Source organism: Ambystoma mexicanum, chromosome 1p, assembly GCF_040938575.1.
Source record: "Ambystoma mexicanum isolate Mex_15411 chromosome 1p, UKY_AmexF1_1, whole genome shotgun sequence".
NCBI classification, from domain to species: domain Eukaryota; kingdom Metazoa; phylum Chordata; class Amphibia; order Caudata; family Ambystomatidae; genus Ambystoma; species Ambystoma mexicanum.
Genome location: NC_090921.1, coordinates 142530846 through 142551608, shown reverse-complemented (window position 1 = coordinate 142551608; position 20763 = coordinate 142530846). Strand labels below are relative to the sequence as shown.

General features: G+C 42.3%; 1 protein-coding gene across 1 annotated transcript in view; it reads right to left on the bottom strand.

The window, feature by feature from the left end:
* ZMYND15 (zinc finger MYND-type containing 15) overlaps positions 1-20763 on the bottom strand; it is a 349574-nt gene that overhangs the window by 36348 nt on the left and 292463 nt on the right. Inside the window, exon 13 of the mRNA XM_069612228.1 lies at positions 10343-10503. Within this exon, the coding sequence (XP_069468329.1) occupies positions 10343-10503 (161 nt within the window). The remainder of the gene's footprint in view (positions 1-10342; positions 10504-20763) is intronic.

The window sequence follows — 20763 nt, the reverse complement described above, 5'->3', positions numbered from 1 at the left end:
AAGTTTCAAGTATTGGCTTGGTTCTGATTCAGAGAAGCACTAGTTCATTTCTTTTTAGACTGGTAAGCTAAAGTGTCTTCAGAGATTGGGAATCCAAGAATATTACCCTCTAAGCAGTGGCAGAGGAGGTTTCAGGTAATTTATTTTTCATGTATTTGTGGGAAGTGTAATAAACATGGGTGTGCATAAAGAAGTTGAATTAACATGTAATGAATCTCTCATCTATGCAGATACCCGAAGAAGGTTGGAGTTCCGGTGTCTGAGTTTGTTGTTTTGTCCACTTCCCCTTCCCGCCATGGTGTCACAGGCTCAGATGTATTTTAAGTAGTTGAGTGTGCAACATCTTAGTGGGACTGTGGGGCTCAGCAGCTCCTGCGTTGAATTGAAGACTGGTCATGACAATGGCCAGCACTGGGGTGGGAATTGCTGCCAAAACGTCGGAGAGTGACCTTGTCAGTATAAACGCAGTATAGATGCTGGGTTACAGATTGCAGACAAGCCAAGAATAAACTCCTGCTATGAACTGGTGGATTGGTGAGCTATGAGCACAGCGTGTAAATTAGCTGTGTGCCGACTCCTCACCTAGCCTCTGCTATTAGATTGCGCTCACATAATCACCCCGGGACTGCACCAAAGTTCTGACAGGGATTCCAGCAGCAGATGTCAACACAGCTCCCCTCCCTGAAGGGAGGATTGCTTGGAAACTCCTCTGCAGGTGCAAACACCTGCGCCCGCACCCTTGAAAGAAGCTTTTCACCCAGAGATGGCTGACGCTCAGACGCAGGACAGACAGCTTAGAGATGCTCCTGAGGGCAGTGGCAGGAGGCTGGCCAGGCCATCAAGTTCAGCGTTCAGGCGATCTCGATGGCGCTTTGAGGGATTAGACTTTGCGTTCCCGGCTGCAGGCCTTCGGACAAATCTTCCACAGGTGCTGCCAGCAGCGTGTCAGCAAGGAACAGCAGGGAAAAGCCTGCCCATCTTTGCACCGCTTTTAAAGGAGCATCAGCTGCATCAGATGCCGGTGCTGAGCTGGGCTGGGCTGGGCTCCACCTCGCAGGAAAGAACAGGGAAGCAGGGAACAGCCTGCCCCACTTGCCGCCCCACTCAACTACTATTAAAACCAATATAATCATTTTTAGAAACGTTTTCTCTCAGTATTATGCAGCTTAATCTCTGAATTAGTTCATGATCACCAAAGGGATGGAGAAGAACAAGTTACTTAGGCCCTGGTAATGTTCTTTCAAATGGATGTTCCTGCCATGTATTCCTCATCTTATGATAATTATGATAATTATCGTTCCATCTTTAGCTGCTTTGGAAACATTTTTCGACAGGGTGCGCTGTGTACCATCTCGTCGAGTCAATGTCCCTCGGGGGCCTCCATTTGACTGTTGACGTCATCAACAGTATAAATAGCGCACGCAGCACCTGTTGGCTTCAGATCTGTTTTTCCCCTCCTGTAGAGGAATTACCAGGCGTACCATAGACCGTAGGCTCCAAGAAAGTGTCAAGTGTAAGAACACGTAAATTGTATGGCGTGGTAGGCTGGAAGGGGTGATGAGGAATACGTTACCAGAGGTAAGTAACTTGTTCTTCGAATGGATTGTGTCCTCTCACGTATTCCTCATCTTATGATAGACTACCAAAGCAGTACTAATTTGGTGGTGGGAGTACTAATTATATTGAACTGTTTTCATGGACATAATGAAAGACTGCTTTTCCAAATTGCCCTTCCTGACTGGAAGATGAATCCAGGCAGTAATGTTTCACAAAAGTGTGAATAGACAACCAAGTGGCCGCTGAACAAATATCTTTGACTGGGACACCTCTCTGAAGAGCAGCATAAGTTGCCACGCCCATTGTTAAAAGTGCTCTTAAGCCCCCCCCCCGCAGGTCTTTTCCTGCTAATCTGTAGCTTTCGCCAATAGCTAGGATGATTCATCTGGATAGGGTCTGTTTAGTAACAGCTAAACCCAATTTAGGGCCTGTATAGCCAATGAATAATTGGTCCATTTGACGAAATATAACCATTCTTGATATATTAAAACTGAGAGCCCTTTTTGAGTCCAGTCTATGTAATCTTTCCTCCTCCTTTCCAGGACGAGGAGGTGGATCGAAAGTTGGCAAAATTATTTTTTGCGCCAAATGGAAGTCGGAGACTACCTAAGGGAAAAAAGAAGGTTTCACCCTGAGAACAACCTTGTCTTTATAGAAAAACGTATGTTGGCGTTTAGAAGTGCCTGCAACTCGCTTACCCTGCGGGCTGACGTTATTGATGTTAGCAAAACAGTTTTTCAAGGTTAACAGTCTTAATGTGCATGAGTGTATAGGCTCAAAAGGAATGCATTCTATACATTTTAACACCAGGTTAAGATCCCATACAGGGACTTTGAATGGAACTGGTGGAAACGCATTAGTAAGACCCTTTAGTAATTGAACAGTCAGAGGGATTTTAAAATATGAATCCTCCTCGGAAGAGCGCTTGAAAATAGATAGCACCACCAGGTAATCTTTAATTGTTCCAATCTGGAGCCCCAGATTCGCCAAATGTAACAAAAAAGAATGCACCATAGGTGTGTCACATAGAAAGGGATCCACATTCTTATCACCACACCAACTGCTGAACTTGTTCCAACGGCAGCAGTACAAAGATTTTGTTGCTGGCCTTCTGGCCAAAAGCAAGATCTCCATTACGTCATCCGGGAGGTCCAAAACCTTGTATCTCAACCTCTCAAAATCCATGCGTGAAGGTTGAGAGTCTTAACCTCTAGATGGAGAACCTGTCCCTCTTCTCGTGAGAGAAGGTCCTCTCTTTGCGGAAGAAGCACTGGAGGGCATATGGACATGTTTACAATGTTCGGGTACCACATACTCACGTACTCCTAGCCCAATCCGGAGCAATTAGGATCATGGATTTCCCGAACTTTCTCAACCTCCTGATCACATAAGGTATGACCGGGACTGAAGGAAATACCTACAGCAGTGGAAACTCCCAGTACACTACGAACGCATCTCTTAGAGCTCCTCTTGGGGGAAATTCCCCAGAGCAGAACAGTTTTCACTTCCGGTTGACGCTGGTCACAAACAGATGCACTTGAGGGGTTCCCCAAAGGATGAAGATCTTTAGAAAGACTTCCTGAGCTAGTTCCCACTTGTGGGAGACTGCTCTGCCTGCTCAAAGCGTCCACCGCGTGTTCTCCTCTCCAGCTAGGTGAACTGCTGATAGAGAGATTCCTTCTTGAAATGCCCAGAACAGGAGCTGCATTGCTTCTCTGCACAGTGGTAGTGACCCTAAGCCTCCTTTCTTGTTGAGGTAGTACATGGCCACTGTGTTGTCCATCATTATCAGGACATTCTTTCCTCGTACAGAGGGCAGACAGGCCTTCAACGCTAGTCTGATTGCCCTCCACTCCAAAAGGTTGACGTGTAGTTTGGCCTCCGATGGAGACCAACGACCGCTGATTGTCAGTTCGTTGGCGTGGGCTCCTCACCCTGTGAGTGAGGCATCCGTCACTACAGTTTTCTCAGGCCATGGTTGCCAAAAAGATTCTCCCTCACCAGAGAAGGTCTTGAGAGGCTGTGCTTGGAACTTTCAGGTGGTCTGACATTCTGCCTGAGAATTGGGACCATTGAGTCCTGACAGTCCATTGGAGGGATCTCATTTTAAGGTGGGCCTTTGGCACCAGAAAAATGCAGGATGCCATGATACCGAGCAACCTCAGAAAATGGAAGTCCCAAAGATGCTGGGCACTCTGGAATTTGGTGACTATCTGCAGAATATGTTGAGCTCTCACCTCGGGTGGCGAGGCTTTCTCTGAGGAAGCATCCAGGACTGCTCCAATAAATTGGAGTCTTTGAGATGGTATCATGTGGGACTTCTTGTAATTGAGGGAGAAGCCCAGTCTGTGGAGAGAGTGGCAAGTTACGCTGAGATGTTCCAGGGCTTGTTCGGGTGAATTTACCCTGATCAGCCAATCGTCCAAGTAGGGATGGACGTGAATCCCCACCTCCTGAGATTCGCTGCTGTTAGGGAGAATTCTCCAAAATGGCTAATTCCCCTTACCTACTGAGTCCCTCAGCAGCTTTGCTGGATTTCTAGGGTTTATTTTTCCCCTGGTAAGAGTGTGAGCCTTTTTCCCACTCTTACATGTGTTTTGCTGCGTGTGTAAAAAAAGTCTGGGTAGACAGGATGTGAGGGAGGGGTCTCAGGACCCCTGCCATTGGTTCCCTTGGTAACCCAAGTTGCACTCCTGTTTGATGGGCAGGGTGACTGTCCTTGCCAGGACAGCCACCCTGCTGCGTGATTGATAGCCAGGCTGTGTGAATGGGGGAAAACTGCATAAAAAGCAGGTCTCTGGGACTAGAAAGGCAGAGTTGCCACTGGAACGAAAGAACCGATGAGGAGCTGACAGAAGAGGACCTCTACAACGACTGAACCGCCCGAAGAAGCTCTGCTGCAGGTCCGAATCTTCAAACTCCAACGAAAGAGAGGATCCTCCAGGAATCTTCTTCTTTGAGCTGATGGGACCAACCAGTTCGCCCAAACCTCAAGCCAGGACTCCTCCTCTGCTCGAATTCGCTGTACAGAGCTACAGTGAGCTGGATAGCCAGGAAGGTCAGACCCTGCTTGGGTTTTAAGGAGCGCACCTTTTATTCGTTGCTTTGCTCAGCTGCTGGTTTTTTTCCCTCGGTAGTGCAGGACCCTTCAGTCTTCCTACTTCTTATCATTCCGACAGCCGCTTCAGGAACCATGAGCCTGCAGGAACTACCAGGAACATCCGCCTCAGCTACAGCTCCCTCTCCGTTTTAAGGTACTGTGCAAATCTGGTTGTTCGTTTCGTTCAGCTACGGGGAAAGTGTGTGAAATCGTTCTCCAATCCGAGGGCTTGTCCTTCTCTTCTCTTTGAACTAACTTTTCTGCCAACCAACTTCATCTGGAACTCGTGGCACGAACTTTACCGTGAACTACCCTGAACCGTGTGATCTTGAGCAAAAGACTTTTGACCTATTGACTTTGGCCCTAAGCCTTTTTACCTGATTCTATCACTGTAGTTCCTCTTGCTCAATTGCCCTGAGTACTTACCTGTTGGTGTGGTTCAATTTCTGCCTAACTGTATCTTTCTCTGCCTTTTACATTTCTGGAGTGCCATTTGGCTCCCACTTCATTTTGTGAGCTTAACTTGTCTGGAACTTATTGGGAGTGGTGTGGTGTATTAAGAGTGTGATTTTTAAACTGCTTTACTTTAGTGAGATGTTAAACAAATGATGTGTAAATAAATGTATATTCTTTTACTCAGAAACCTTGAGTCAGTTTTTGTTTGAATCATAGTAATTGCTGTCCTTTAAGCAACTATTGCTATTGTAACTATTTGATACTGCTCACTTGCTCTTGAGATAAGTCTGGCTGCTCAGCCATCACTACCACTTTTACTGTGTAGTACAGGCGTCTACCAAAGGTGAATTTGTACTGTCACTTGTGGTCTTAATTGTGTGTGGTGTTCCCAAAGGGTACTGCATATAATTCTGGCTAACAGCTGCCACTACCGCCATTAACTTGGTGAACACCCTCGGACGGAGGTCATTCCAAATGTCAGACCTCGAAACTGATAATGAGAAACGCCAACCGCGAACCTCAGGTACTTTCTCTGCTTGAGATGGATAGTCACATGAAAGTAAGCATCCTGAAGGTTCAATGACACCATCCAGTCTTGGAGTTGGAGGGCCTGAAGGATTTGAGAAAGGGTAACCATCTTGAACTTGCCCTTCCTGAGGAACTTGTTCAAGTTTCTTAAGTCCAAGATGGGTCTCAATCATCTGTCCTTTTTGCGAATTAGAAAGTATTGTGAGTACCAACCCTTGTTCTTTTCCGCCATAGGTACTGGTTCTATAGCACCTTTCTCTAGCAGGGTCAAACTTTCCTGCGAAGGAGCGGATCCGGAACTTTGAAGAGTTGTTCCCCGGAGGATGATCTTGAGGTCTTTTGAAAAGGCAGTAACCTTGGGCTACAGTTTCCAGTGCCCAAGCATCTGAAGTAATGCCCTGCCATTCTTTCAGATGCTGAGTAAGTCTGCCTCCCACCAGGGTCTTGTGAGTCAAGGCCTCAGAGAGGTTTTAAGGTGGCTGAAGCGGCGGCTCGTGGGAAAACTGCTGCTGCTTGGGCTGGCTTAGCACCTCTCCCTTGTCCACCACAAAGGAATTTTCTCTGAGCTCTTTGATTGGCTTTTCCTCTTCCTCTTCTAATTGAAAAGTAGAATCGAAAGGACTTACCCCTCCAAGAAGATGAACCGGAGTAGGGGTATTGAGGCTGTCTAATGGCAGCGCTAAGGGATTTAGCTGCCGCTTTCGAGGTCTGCAGCTTTTCCAAACTCTCATCAACCTTGCTGCTTAACAGCCTTGCACAGTCAAAGGACATATTGAGGAGTCTAGACTGCAGATTTGGAGCAAATCTGGACTTTCACAACCATGCACAAATGTGCAACACTGTGGTAGTTGCCATGGATCTGCTGAGGCTGTCTGTAGTATCCATACCTGACTGGAGACATTCACCCATTGCCTCCTTACTATCCCTGATAATAGCCAAGAAACTATCTCTTTCTTCACCTTCTGGGATGTGGTAAGCCGTCGTAGCTACGAGTCCCACAGGGTAAACGTAATCATTCATAAGGTACAAGTTACATTAGTTGACTTTAATGCCATACTACCAGCAGTAAATATTATTCTTGCCCAGGCATCTACTCTCTTATCGTCCCTATCAGGAGGGGTAGAAGAGCATGCTGAATGCTTAGTAGATGTAGCAGATTGAACCACCAAACTTTCTGGTATTGGATGTTTTGTCAAGTACTCTTGGTCCCTGCTGGATGGCCTATATTTTCTAGAAAAATGTGTACTCAATGCAGCTGCAGTCTCTGGTATCTCCCAGTTTGCTGTGACTCTTTTTTGTAGTGTAGTATGAAATGGCAAAATAGGATCGTTTTGAGGACCCTGATCCAAAATATCTGTCAGGTCATCCTGCTCAAAAGAAGTAGGCCTGCTCCAACCTAAAAACTCTATCACCTTGCTCATCAGCCTCCTATATGAGCGTGGTCAGTAGGATCTGGTTTACCAAATTTCAGTTCGGGAGAGGTATCTAAACCACTGGCCGACTGGAGGTTATCATACAAGACTTTTAGCCTAGACTGTTCTGAGATTAATTTCTCTGGCACATTAGGTATGCCATATTCTAACCCAAATGGTGGTGTGTTATCATCTGAAGGTTCACTGTCTTCATAGATAGAGGCTTGTCGCATTGTCGACATCTTATGCTTTTTCGAAGGAACCTTGGACGGAATAGATTCCTGACTTGTCAAAGCCCTCGACGATTTCGCATCAGATCGAGATTTCTCTTGATGCTGTACTGGCCTATGGCTTCCCTTTGTCGTCTTGATGCAGTTCGACAGGGACATGGGCTTTCTGCTTGACCCTCAAGGGGTCGGGCCGCATTCTTGAAGATTTTAAGCATTTCGGAATAAAATGCATCCCATTTTGCTGGGGAGTCCCACTTAGTTGGACATTTGATTACTTTGGCCGAGGAATCACTAGAAGTCGAAGGTGAACTGTGATGCCATTTCTTGGCCTTCTTCGAAGAAGATGAAGAATGGTATGACCGACTTCTTGATCATGATCTTTTGGATCTTTTCCGTTAAGGAGAATCCCTCGACTCATCAGTCTTTCTTTTTGAGCTCTTCGAAGGCAACCTTCCCACTGCCAATTTACCTTTACGCTCCTTGAGAGCCTTTTTGTTCATCGCCTGACAGGAGTCACAGTCGGATGTACGGTGACAAGTACCAAGACACTACAGACAGCTGACGAAGTTCACTGAAGAACCGAATTGCACCATAATTCTTAGAAGCATTCGCTCGGAAAAACAGAACTGAAGTCAACGAGCGCTGTGTGCGTTATTTATAGTGATGATGATGTCGACATTCGAACAGAGGCCCTCGAGGGACATCGACGAGACAAGACGGCACACAGCACCCCCTGTCAAAAATAAATTCCGAAGCGGCTAAAGCAGGAAGGATAATTATCATAAGATGAGGAATACGTGGGAGGACACAATCCATTATAAGAGTGCTGATATTAAAATCGCCAAGGTAGATCAGATGGAAACCATACAACACTTAACGCTGGAATGTGCAAGCTTGGAACTACGCCACATATTTTATCTATGGAAGTTTGTCCATGTTACTAGCACTGTTATTGGGGACAATTTGTGAAATCATTGGATGATGATGCGGAAATTAACCTTATCAATTGCACTTCTTGAATTTTTAAAGGAATTTATTTTAGGATCCTTCTTTTCCTTTATCCTCAACAAAATCCCCTGCAGCTTTGCCCCCTCACTGAAACAAATCATAATGTTCTTCCACTAGGGGCCCATCACGCTAGCTGCTCCCCATTATCCACTCCCGTGAGCACTTATTCACTTAGAATACCCTACCTTCTTTCCTACCTCTTGTCTCTCTTTAATACTTCTTTCTCCTCTGATATCTTCCACCTCTCATTTAAGCATGTTTCCTCTCTCTCATACCTTTCTGTTGCCCATATTTCTCACTATCTTGATTTTAAATGTCTTCTGCCCTCTCTCGCTACAGTCTGACTTGCGTCCTGCCCACTCCACCAAACAGCTCTGTTTCATGTGAATAGTTTCCTTAGTTAGTTCTGCTCATCACAACAAGCTGTCACCTCCCCCTATTTCCTTGACATTTTGGCATGTCGGACCATCCTATCATATGTTAATCTCTTCCTCTCTTGGTATCACTCTTGTTCGGTTCTTTTCTGCCTATTCTGTACGTGGGGTGAGCGACTCCTAATCCCCTTCCCACTTGCTTATGGTATTCTATCCTTGGCCCCCTTCTATGCTCCCTCCACAAAAATATCTGTGCCATCCATAACCACTTCCTATGATTAGAATTGATTTGAGCAGTCACTTCTACGCTGAAAATTCCCAAATCTTCTTTTCCTTTTCTCATTTCTAGGAACACCTTCATGTCACAATTTCTGTCTCTCACCCATAATATGTTGTCTGCACTCATTACATCTCAACTGACTCTAAAACTAAATTATTTTGCTCCCTTTCTTGCTGCATTTTCTTCTGGTACTATTTTGCCCCCACCCCCCCCTTTGTTGCATTCCCTTTCTTCTTATGCACTCATTCTCATCATAACATTCATGAACATGTCCTTTTCTTACTCACTAAGACCCTATTTCTGACCTTAATATTCTCCTGCCTGGCCCTTCACAACAGCTTCTTCCTCTTTCTCAGAAAGTCTGATTATGCTCTCTCACCATTTAGTCCATCTTTAACTATCCTCTCATTCTGCGTCTCTTTCTTCCGCAGAACTACCATATCTCCTCTTCTCTTGATACACTGCAATGGATTGGCTATTCCGCTCTGCTCCTATTTTGTTGTTTTTCTCCCAACTCATCTTCTCTTGTCACTTTTTGTTCTCTCTCTCGCCCTCTTTGCTAATTTTCCTATCACCTGCTAACAGTAAGTCGCCCCCCTCATGCCAATAACGTTTCCAGTAATTCTTTTATAGATTCCAAATTTTAGAATGCCCTTCATATCCATCTATGTTCGGCCTAGCTGTTGTCACTTATTGCAGCTTCTCAAGTGACACCTGACGCTTGCTGTGCTGTGCTCAATCCTCTGAATAGGACTTTAGTGAACGCGCTATTTAAATGCAAATAGATATATATCAAGACATGTAAATTATGGTATATTAGAAGCATTTGCATATGTGCATATTTTGTATTTTGGCAAAGTAGTAAGACTTGCTAGTGGTGGAAGACTAACAAAGCAGATACACAAATTCCCTAAAGTGGTGGCTGATTTTCAAGGCGGATGGCAGAGCCCTCGCTGGTGATGGGAGGTGTCCTTGTGTCTAAGAATTTCATATGATGTTGAGAATTCACACAGGCATACAAAAAGCTCCCTCTGGGAGTGGGAGGTCCACTCTGCCGATACATTTGCCCCCTCCAGAGGTGATAGTCACATTTCAGATATATTAAAGCCTTCTAGAAATGGGAGAACCAGACCACAGACAATAAGCTGCCCTTTTTGGTTTGATATCTGAACCACGATAGAGATAACATCTCCCTCTTGTGGTGGGGCACTTGCATTGCATATATTGAAGCTCATTTTAGTGGTGGAATGTTAATGCAGGTAGCAGAACACCACCTCCATGGATGATTGTGATCTGCTCGCCAATTAAAGTATCATTCTTGCTACTGAATGGTGGCTTTCCTTGCGCTTTGATTTGATGGCACCCAAGCCTTTCTTTGCTTTCAACACATCACTCACCATGGCATACAGTTGTCGATCCCCACAATGCGGAAAGGTGAGCGGAATGGGTTCACAGCGGCCTTGCTCATTGTTCCACCAGTTGCTACACCCATGATCTGTTCATCAATGGCACAGCTGTATTCACTGCACTCTGTGAAGTAGGCTGGAACCCGGAGCGACTGTAGGAGAATAAACAGGAGTGCATGAGGAAGATTTGCAAATAAAAACATCCTTTCTACAGCAAACAGCCCCATCTCTACAAAGTTGTTCAGGTGTTAAATGTATGAGTCCTGTCTGATAGCTCTTAAATTTGAGATAAGATAGACGCTGATGTGACAGTCAGATGTACTAGCAAGTGAGAATAGGGAAGTGGTTACAGTGACATCTGCTGGCTGGTTACATTATAGTTTTAAGCAGAAGTGACATCCAGTGGCCAGACAGTGTATAGCACTTTTCAGAGTCACAGTTAGTGGCCATCCAGAGTGCGGAATGGAAAACAGTGAAGCCTACCGGCCAGTCAGAATAAGCCATCATCCTCAGAGAGTGCAGGCGAGAGCATGACACTGACATCAGATACATCTGTGGCCAAAGGAAAACACTGCACTTAACTGTGGTGTTGGATCCCTGAATCCTGATACTCATGTACTTTGCCACTAATTGTCTTATTGCCCAGTGTGAGGGGCCTTTAGTTAGAGTACATTCCATAAACAGAATGGAAAGGGCTCTTGTGACACCACATCACATTTCCTATCTGCTTGTATCCGTATCCACGTAGCATATACATAGCTGCCACTTTATTCCTGCTCATGAATAGTGGTCAACCAGTTACTCTCTAAATTCAAGATGGCAGAGCCTAGCAAGGTATGCTGGTGTCCTATACAAAAAGGAAGAAACAGGACAGCAGCAGGTCTCACAGCTGGATAGGAGTCTTGGCTCCTTCAGGTTTCTCCAGGATCTCTGTAGAGCTGATGCAGGGGCTCTTATCCTAAAAGCCAGGTAAGAGCAGCTTCCCTCACTAGCGAATGACAGAAGTAGCCCACACACATGCACACGCACACACACACACACCCTTCCAGTGGTCCAATCAGGACCACTGGTGGGAACACTCATGGATATGACTCAGACACACTGATACCAGTTTGTGTATTGGGACCAGACAGTCCCAACCCACATCCTGCCATCAAACACACACAGCCCTCCAGTAGTCCGCCAAAACATTCTGCTTTCCCAGGCACTTGAAGTCCTTTTAAGGATTTTCCTGGCCAGGAAGAAGGCTAAAGAACAAGATGGCCAAAGCACAAGTGAAAAACCATGTGCACAGTTAGTAGCCAAACGCGATAAACGCAGTAAGGCTTAAACGAAAAGTTCCAAAAAGTGGGAAAAAAGTCACTGCTGCCACCAGCTTACCCTCTTAGCACTGCGAGAGTAACCAAAGATCCTCCGAGTGTTAGTCTAGGGCAAAACAAAAAGTGTACCCCATTGTACTGCAGTGTAAGCTGCGTTGTAAAATGATAAAAAGTTACCACAAGTGATACAAAAGTAACCAAAGGTAGCAACACAGTAAAAACTAAGGGAAACAATGTTTCCTAGTACTGACATGTCAGTTTCCCAATAACATGTGAGTAAAAGCCAGTGCAGTGAAGCTTAAGGCTTCACAGTACTGCAAAAAGAGCATGTCAGTATCAAAAATAAAAGCAACAAGTTTGGGGGTTCCATAAAGATGGAAGGAAAGGTGCAGTAAAGGGAATTCTTCCCTAACAGGAATATCTTTATTTATTATGTGTAGTGGCCAGTGCCTGGATAGCAGCAAATTCAAGTGATTAATTTCGTATTACAACGTTTTGAAAACTGCTGATGGCGAACTTTTATTTACATTTTTAAAGACTTACTGTGTACATAAGTTACCATTTGCAATTGACAGTGATTGAATTCGGTGGGTTGTGCAAGGTCACAAGCATTACATTTAGTTAATTGTGTGGGATCCTTAGAAGCAAAAGGCGATGCTTGTGTCATCTTTGAAGTTGTGGTATCCCGGTGAGTGGTTTTGAGAAAAGAACCTTACTGCGTGAGATAAAGGAAAAGGAGACGCGTGTGGCCAGGGTAATCTAACGGCACCCACGGCATGTTAGGTCTCACAAAACAGGTACACGCCCCTAAACATGATAATAGCGCAAGCGTTTAAAGCTGTAGGAAAGGACTACAGAATCAGTGCATGAGTAGTCATCACTAAGTAGGAGCACCTAGCAGAAAACAGTTGTCAAACCATTTGAGAATTGTATGAGAAGAGGAAAGACACCATCATTTGTGGTTAAGATAATGTGCACAAGCAAGTACATTACAATTCAGAGGAGCTTGGTTTTGGGTTATGTCATTAATTTTACCAAAGGCAGAAATACCAGACTAGGGTACCAGTGAAGAACAGAATTATTGAAATTCTAGAACTTAATGAGAATAAAAGGTTACATGGTCTCTAGGCAGAGAGCAGGGACCAGACAGGTATGCAGCACTAATGTAACTGGGGGAAGCAGGAATTTTGGAAAAGAAGTAACTGAGCACAAGAAAAATCCACTTCTTGGGTATAATTTTACAGATTACGACAGAGCAGGAAGGTCGCCAGACTTCAGGCAGAATCTGTCTTTTATTCTTTTATACACTCCCCTGTTCCCTTTCAGGGGCCTAGGTGTAAGATTATAATTAAGACCATTGCAGATAGGTACCCTGGGAGGGTCTGCAGGCCATTAACTCCTGCGTTATTACCACTGGGACTTTACACCCTTTTAGAGACGTCTCAATATTCAAAGTGCTATTCCCAGCTGGTAAACTAAGTGAGGATGAAAATGCGTGGGACATGGCTCTAAGGTCCCTTTTTTTAGTCGCAGACCGTTGCCGTAGAGCGAAGAGATGATGAATGCGCATGCTAGGGATACAACAGTAATGTTCTTTTCTCTAATCCTCCTATGACGCAGGACCCGTGCACACATTTGATTGCTTCCCTGAATGTCCACAGACTGGCATACTCAGTGCTCCTCCCACCGCTAAAGATAACTGCAACGCTGCACATGTACAATCTCTTCTGATCACATCGTGATAAGACCCATCCCTTTGTAATTATGTTACACTTGAAGAAAACACTGGCAACATGCAGCGATATTCCATTAAACATTACTCAGAACTAGTTACACCTGCTTTAGTTCCAGCATCCCTGGACTATATCAGACACTTTCTGCACCAAGAGTTTACTTCAGTTTATTCAAATAAAGTTTCCTACCAGTCTTTTCTGCAACCTGCCCCACAAATATTTCCAAGTTGATGCTCTCCTTATTCGCATAACTAGGTCCATAAATGACCCATAAAACCAAACCAGGACTGGCATGCTCCAGTTCTTTTTATGAACGCAGGTAGGGATCTTCGCCATGATTCCCCATTATCTCATTGGAAACTTCACCATCTTGGAAAGGGCTCAATGGTTTGCCCTATATTGACATACTTAAGGAAAAAAAGAAAAGATGGAGCACCACACACCTCTCAAGCAATCATTTCGTTCAAATGTCAGGACCTTTTTACCTAAAGCCTCTGTAATCTTTACAATAAAGCAACCTCCCACCTTACCCATCACTCAAAACATGCCTGTAAGTAACTACGGTGTGCCTCAGGGACCTGACAGTGTGTCTATGCCCCCCAACGTGTTGTTGCGTCTACAGGAAAGAAAGAACTGGAGGGGCATGGCCAGGTAGTGTGTTATACCCTACATAGTAAAACGGATGGGGTGGAGCGAAAAGGAAAAGAAATAGAAAGGGGTCCTGAACGGAGGCACACATCCTCCGTGAGTAAATAAGGGTTTAAAAGGTTTTATTGAACATTTTTATAAGACAGAGCAAGGGACATTACAACCCTTACCAAGTCCCTCGGAGAGGGTGACAGAATCACATATAAGACGAGTTCTTGATGTACATGAATGGGTACTGGTACATAATTAAAACGCGATACACCTGGTATACATGGAGAGCCACAATTTATGAAACTCGTGTATTTTTACAGACCATTTACTGTTTCTAAAAATTCATAAGTAATAGAGATATCATAGTTACATAACCTAGACTTTACTGAGCAGTATTTTGCTTTCGACGGCCGAAGAAGCAGTTTTATTTCACGACCTGTGCTCTTAGTTATCTGATTTGTTTACCTAGAGACAGTGGTTTAATTGGTAAGTATGAGTTATAACGATGCCAGTGATAGAGATATATGAGAAGAAGAGTTTGAAAGAGAATGGAGAGTAAGGGGATGAGGAAGAAGGACGGCAGGTAATGTGGTAGCGAAACTCACCGCGTACCAAAGAGCGACTGAATAGGCCCTCATATATCTAAGGCAAATGGTAAGGAGAGAGACAGCAGAGTTTTTACAGGGATCGAGAATACAGAAGCTAATTGGTCTTCCATTAACCCCAGATAAACCACACAGACTAGCTTGCGTCAAGATCTTCAACATTGTGTTCTTGAAAAGATACAAATAAGCAACATTTACTCCATTCTCATAAGAACACTCCAATGCAGATGCCTAAACTAACATTAAAAAGAGAGCAGCTGGAATGCTTCCAAGGTGTGGACTGAACCTAATGCAGTGTTGCATCACACTTGACTGGCAGCTGTCAGTCAAGAAACGCCCCTGATGTGTCTCTAAAATGGCAGCCATCACGAGACGGTCTTGCTTGTCAAAATTCAAATTCTACCAAACAATCTACTGTGGCATCAAAAACAAAGAAAGGGGTGCAGATCTACAGCACTGACCAAGTTGTTATACAAATGCTACCTTTGTACAGTCTGCAATATGTGAAGGTTTCCACTAGAGGGCAGCAGAGTTTCTGCTCGGAGCATGACTTCACCCAAAGTGAACACCGAGTGTGTTCACTGACCTCATGCTGTTCCTCTGGGGCTTCAACTCTAATGGGAAAACAGTGCGGCCATCATAGGGCTGCAACACTCTGTGTCAAAGCCCAACACCACATGAAGTTGCCAGCCAGCTCTGACACAATGCCTGATGTCTCTGATTATTCTAATGATGGGCCCAACAGAAAACAAGCACATATGGTACTCGCTCAGTAAGGTATCAATCGATTTTATTGGGCACAGTCTCAACCTTGGTGTCAGTGAGCTGTTCACAGTTGGCGCCGGCCTCTCTTTCCAGATCCTTTGACATTTAAAAGAATGAGAGGAAGGCAGTGCTTTAATTGGGGTGAGAAGTTTAGGGGTGGCTGCAACGATGGGGTGTGGCCTAAGTTATGGGTGTGACCTGTAGAGTCCCCAGCACAAGACAATAGGATGTTGGTTACTTTTTTTTAAAATGTCTCTTGCTGGGATTCACTCGAGCCCTGCTGGTGACAAGCCAGTGTCGAATTGCACTGTGCTATTTTCATTGTGCTTAATTCATAAAAAAAAATGTCTTTAATGTTAGTGTGGTAAAATAAACCTTATAACATCACATACATTTAAACACATGCATACATGTAGAGCAGATTTGTAAACATCAACCATAATAATCACCACCATATAAGAAACCAGTTCATTATAACAGCATCATAATCAACATCCTATATAAAACCAAAACATAGTAACCAATTCATACAAAAAATGCAATATTATGCAAACAAATAAAATCAATTTAAATACAAAAATTCATCATTTTCTACCAAGGTGTGTCTAAAAGTATGTGTTTAGTATTTCCAGCCAAATATGATATACAGTAACATTTAAAATTGTATAATTCCCAGAAAATATTAGACTCCAAGATTGGGCAGACTGGAAATTCTCCACCTCGTGTCTTAAATTGTGGTAACCCCTAATGTAAATGTCATTAAATTTTCTACAACCAGTTAATAAATATCTATGGGTTTCTATTTCTAAATTACAAATCTTACATAGTCGTTCAAGGTAAGGAATACATTGCCACGCCCTCATTTACGAGAGTGTTGGGAGAAAATCCAGTCTGATCATCAAAATAAAACGTTTTATATTGCTACCATAATGAATGATAAGATAACCACATGGCCTCTCCACAGGAAAGCCTTGTATGACATAGGAATCATACTTTTTATATTTGGCAACATTGGGGACATTTGCATTACGATCCCAAATATTGGATAATATTTTGATTCGTTTTTCCATAACCAAAATAGGCATAACTATTTCAATAGTTCATCATTTTACCCTTCTGCCAATCTACTGTTGGAGTCCACATTTTCTATGATACTTTTAAATATGAGAATATTGACTAAGAATCACTGATCTTGGCTAACATATGTATATAACAAATTCCCACAGTAATTCTCTTTGGTGTATATAATGATAACATATCTAATTCACAATCTATTCCTTCAATAGGAACATGTTCTGGTAGGCCAAGAGCATGTTGCCATAGTCTCCCTTCCAGTTTTTTAATCCATCTAGTTTCTGTGTCAGTAAAAAATTCTAAGCCATTGTTTAGACAGGGAATTACACATGTTTTATATAATTTAATGAGACCCTCAATGGAATAAGCACCATTGTATTTAATACATTTTAAAATGGCTAAAAATGCATTTTCTATTTTCAGATACACATAGTTTTTTAACAACAATACATTTAGCGTGTCTGTTATCAAGATGCCATAATATATGTATGAATGCACAACCTCAATCTGCTCATTAAACACCCGTCATGAGAGTTTGTCCTTCTGCTTCTTTCTGTGGCAGATCACCATTTCTTTAGTCTTTTTAATATTAACAATGAGGTTATTCCGTCAAGAGTACCTTGCAACCCAATCGGCGTGCTGTCTAACAAGAGGGTGTCATCAGCATAAACCAGTCATGCTACATGCTGACTACTAATTTTTGGGAGAACATTACAAGATGCATTCATTGTAATTCCCATATCAGAAACATATAGATTGTATAATTTGGGTGCCAGTGGGCAACCTTGTCTTAACCCAAAATGTGTCTCTATTTTTTCACTAAGATTGCCTCTTGAATAACGGTATCTGAATATAGTTCCAGAATAAAATGTAAGACAATAGGGCTGAGATTTCAATCTCTAAATTTGGACCATAATATATTTCTGTCAACACTGTCAAAGACCCCTTTAAAACCAATAAAACATATATAAAGCACCATCCTTCCTTGTCAAAGCACTACATATTAAGTATGAGAGCGTTCAAGCATTCAATAGCGTTCCCATGCCTTGTCGGAATCCAGTTTGCTGTTTAGAGAAGATATTTTTTTTTTATCCAAACATTTAGTTCTGCTCATAATATTTGCGGGAAGATTTTTGAGCAAACATCTGACATGGCGAGTAATCTATAATTATTCGGATTGTCACCAGTAAAACCTGGAATTAAGATTGAGGCTTTCCAATTCACAGGGATAAAGCCTGCATGAAGAATAGTAATAAGCCTCCTTTATGCCGATGATATGATATTGCTCGATTTGACTCCTATAGGTCTTTAGCGGCAATTAGATAATTTGTCAGTTTACATCTGCGACAACAAATTGGAGATTAATAAGAACAAGACAAAAATAATGATCATGGAGAAGTCAAGCAAAAAATCTGATAACCTGCAATGGTACCTAGAAGGAGTCAAAATTGAGAAGGTGAAGGAATTCAAGTATTTGGACATCCTATTCAACAACAGTTCGGTTGGACAACAAATGCAGATGACCCTATTTGAAAAGATCAGGAACTTGGTATCACAGACCAAAATGATTGATAGAAAATATGGTTGCTTTTCAATCATTCCCATAATCAAATTTTACAAGGCTAAGGTTGTACCTGCCCTAACCTATGGAACTGAAGCATTGTCTCAACTACCACAGACCATATGGCCAAGACTGGAAGGCTTGTGGCGTCGGATTTTCAACCTTCCACCTTCCACCTTCTACACCTATGCCGATTATTCGACGTGAACTGGGCTGGCTTCTCTGAAAAGTATTGTAGAGCGAAATACGCTGATGCTATACAGGAAAATTATAGCCCCAACAGGTCCCACAATTTTCACAATAATTCAGGCAGAAATGGCAAAAGGCAAAAATACCACCATCAACTTGTGAGGTGCGAAGAATAAGGCCGTTTTGGATAAAATAAACAGCACTGAAGAAGAAATTTGGGCAAATTCGAACAAAACGAAAATAAAACTTCTGGAATTTGACTGGATTAACACCCTTGATCTAGCCAGTAAATATAAATCAACGGCAGACATACCATTTCTTCCAAGAAAAGTGAATCAGTTACCTGAATAGCTAAAAAAATTCCGAACAAGACATATAGAAACTTTTTTTTAAGGATTAAGCTCAACATCTTGCCTACGAACGTAATCCTGAAAAGAAGGGTTTAATCATCCAGTACAGACTGTCGTTACTGCTTAAAAGTGGACCACCCTGAGACCCTGCGACACTTGCTGCTGTCCTGTGGAGCAGTCTCATCCCAAAGAGAACAATACCTGGGCCATGTGCTTTCAAAATTTAAAACATACTCTAACGAAAATTGGTGGTTCAGCTTGTTTAATGGAGAAAGAGTCCAACAAAGCAGTCTGAATCGGAAATACTGGAAACTAACTGATGGAGATGCGAAGGTTCTAAAGATGAGAAGGAGGATTTCTTCTTGTAAAAATTGTAAAACAATTAAACAAGGAAAATAAAAAAATAAAAAAAATGTATAAGATTTGGAATCCTGTCAGGGCTGGGTGCCTTCAATGGTTTCAACCTAGATATACTTCTCTCAAGGTCCTAAGCAACAGGAATTAAATGTTCAACATCCTTTATCTCCCAGGAGATCACATTCCATCTAGAGGGCGATATATCTTTGTGATACAAAAGCTTAATATACGAAAACCACTTATTCTCAGGAATACAGTTAATCTCTTTTTTTCCCACATCACTGTTTAAATTATGATGTTTAAAAAAATCCCAGAATCTCCTTGCATCATTATTTCTGAGGGAAGTATACCAAGAAAACCATTTCTTCGAAAATTCTGGTGCTTTATGTCTCTTAAAGAAGTTCGTATACTTAGTTTTGAGACTAGCTATTTTTTGTTTTAATATAATTTTATCAGTAATACTCCATTTTTTTTATTTCTTTATAATGCCTCTGTTTTTCCTTAGCGATTACAATATTGAAGGACTTGTTTTTGATCAGAATGTTCAAAGATTGTCTTCTTGTAAAATTGTGTACATATTGCTTGGCTTTTATGGATAGATCTTCAAAAACATGAATCTGAAGTTTATCAGCATCATCTATGTCGGTTAATAGATCATCAAATAATGGCAAGTATCTTTCCATGTTCGCCATAGACCAATGTATTCTGTTTGTTGCATGATTAAAATTGCATTCCCCGGTTATTTCCTCTATTGTTTTGTAATCCACTCTTATCGAGAATTTCTTTACAGCCTGATCACTAACCAAAGTAGGAATAATAGTAAGTTGCCCCATAAATTCAGCCATAACAGTAGGGAAAATATGTAGTCAATCCATGAAGATTTATATCTGCAAAACTAAGTAAAATTAACATTGGGATCATCCACAAACAGCTGTAAAAGTTGAATGGTGAGTATAAACAATAGCCATGGATCTTTGATTATAGGTTCATCCTCCATGGAGTGAATTAAAACTGCACCATTTTGGTAAGTGGATGCATAACAGGATGAGGTCAAAGACTGCTGCCTCACACTGAGCCTTATGAAGTTTAGATCACCCATGGCTAAAAACATAGCATCAGGATTATTCCAAGTACAAGCATCAATAGTCTTTTCCAAGTCCTCAATCACCCTAACTGTTTGCATATCATTATAGGCAGATTATAAACATTAATCACAAGCAAACTTAGCTCACCATTTTCATTCATACCCTCTAAAATAGCAAATATATCGTGATGATTATCGGGAATCTGGAATTCAGTTAGAATCAAATTACTTCAGACTCTCAACATTAATCCACCGTCGGGTCTACCTAATTATTTCCATATAGCCTTTCTCTGTAATATATGGTACCATATGGTACCATCCAGAACACATGGAGCAAACATGTTTCCTGTAGTGCAAACAAATCAGACTCTAATAGGAAAGATAGTCCCATGTCTTTCGAAGCAAGGTAATGAAACCCTCTCGTATTCCATGATAAAAATTTCAAAGGGGTCATAATTGATGGGATCTGTCAATCTATGTCATCACAATTCTCGCTTGAATATACAGGGCATGACGGATGAGTCATATTCAGACCATTAACTTTCAAGCCCTCAATAATTTTCTTCATAAGACCTTCCACATCAAACCCCATGTTACTTGGACCATTCATTTGCTCTTCTCATTTTTTTTAATCTGTTGCTTTCAATTCTTTATCTTCTAATTTCTCAATCATATAACCCATAGCCATGGAAATGTTTGAGTAAAGCAATATACATTCAGTTACAATAGGTGACAC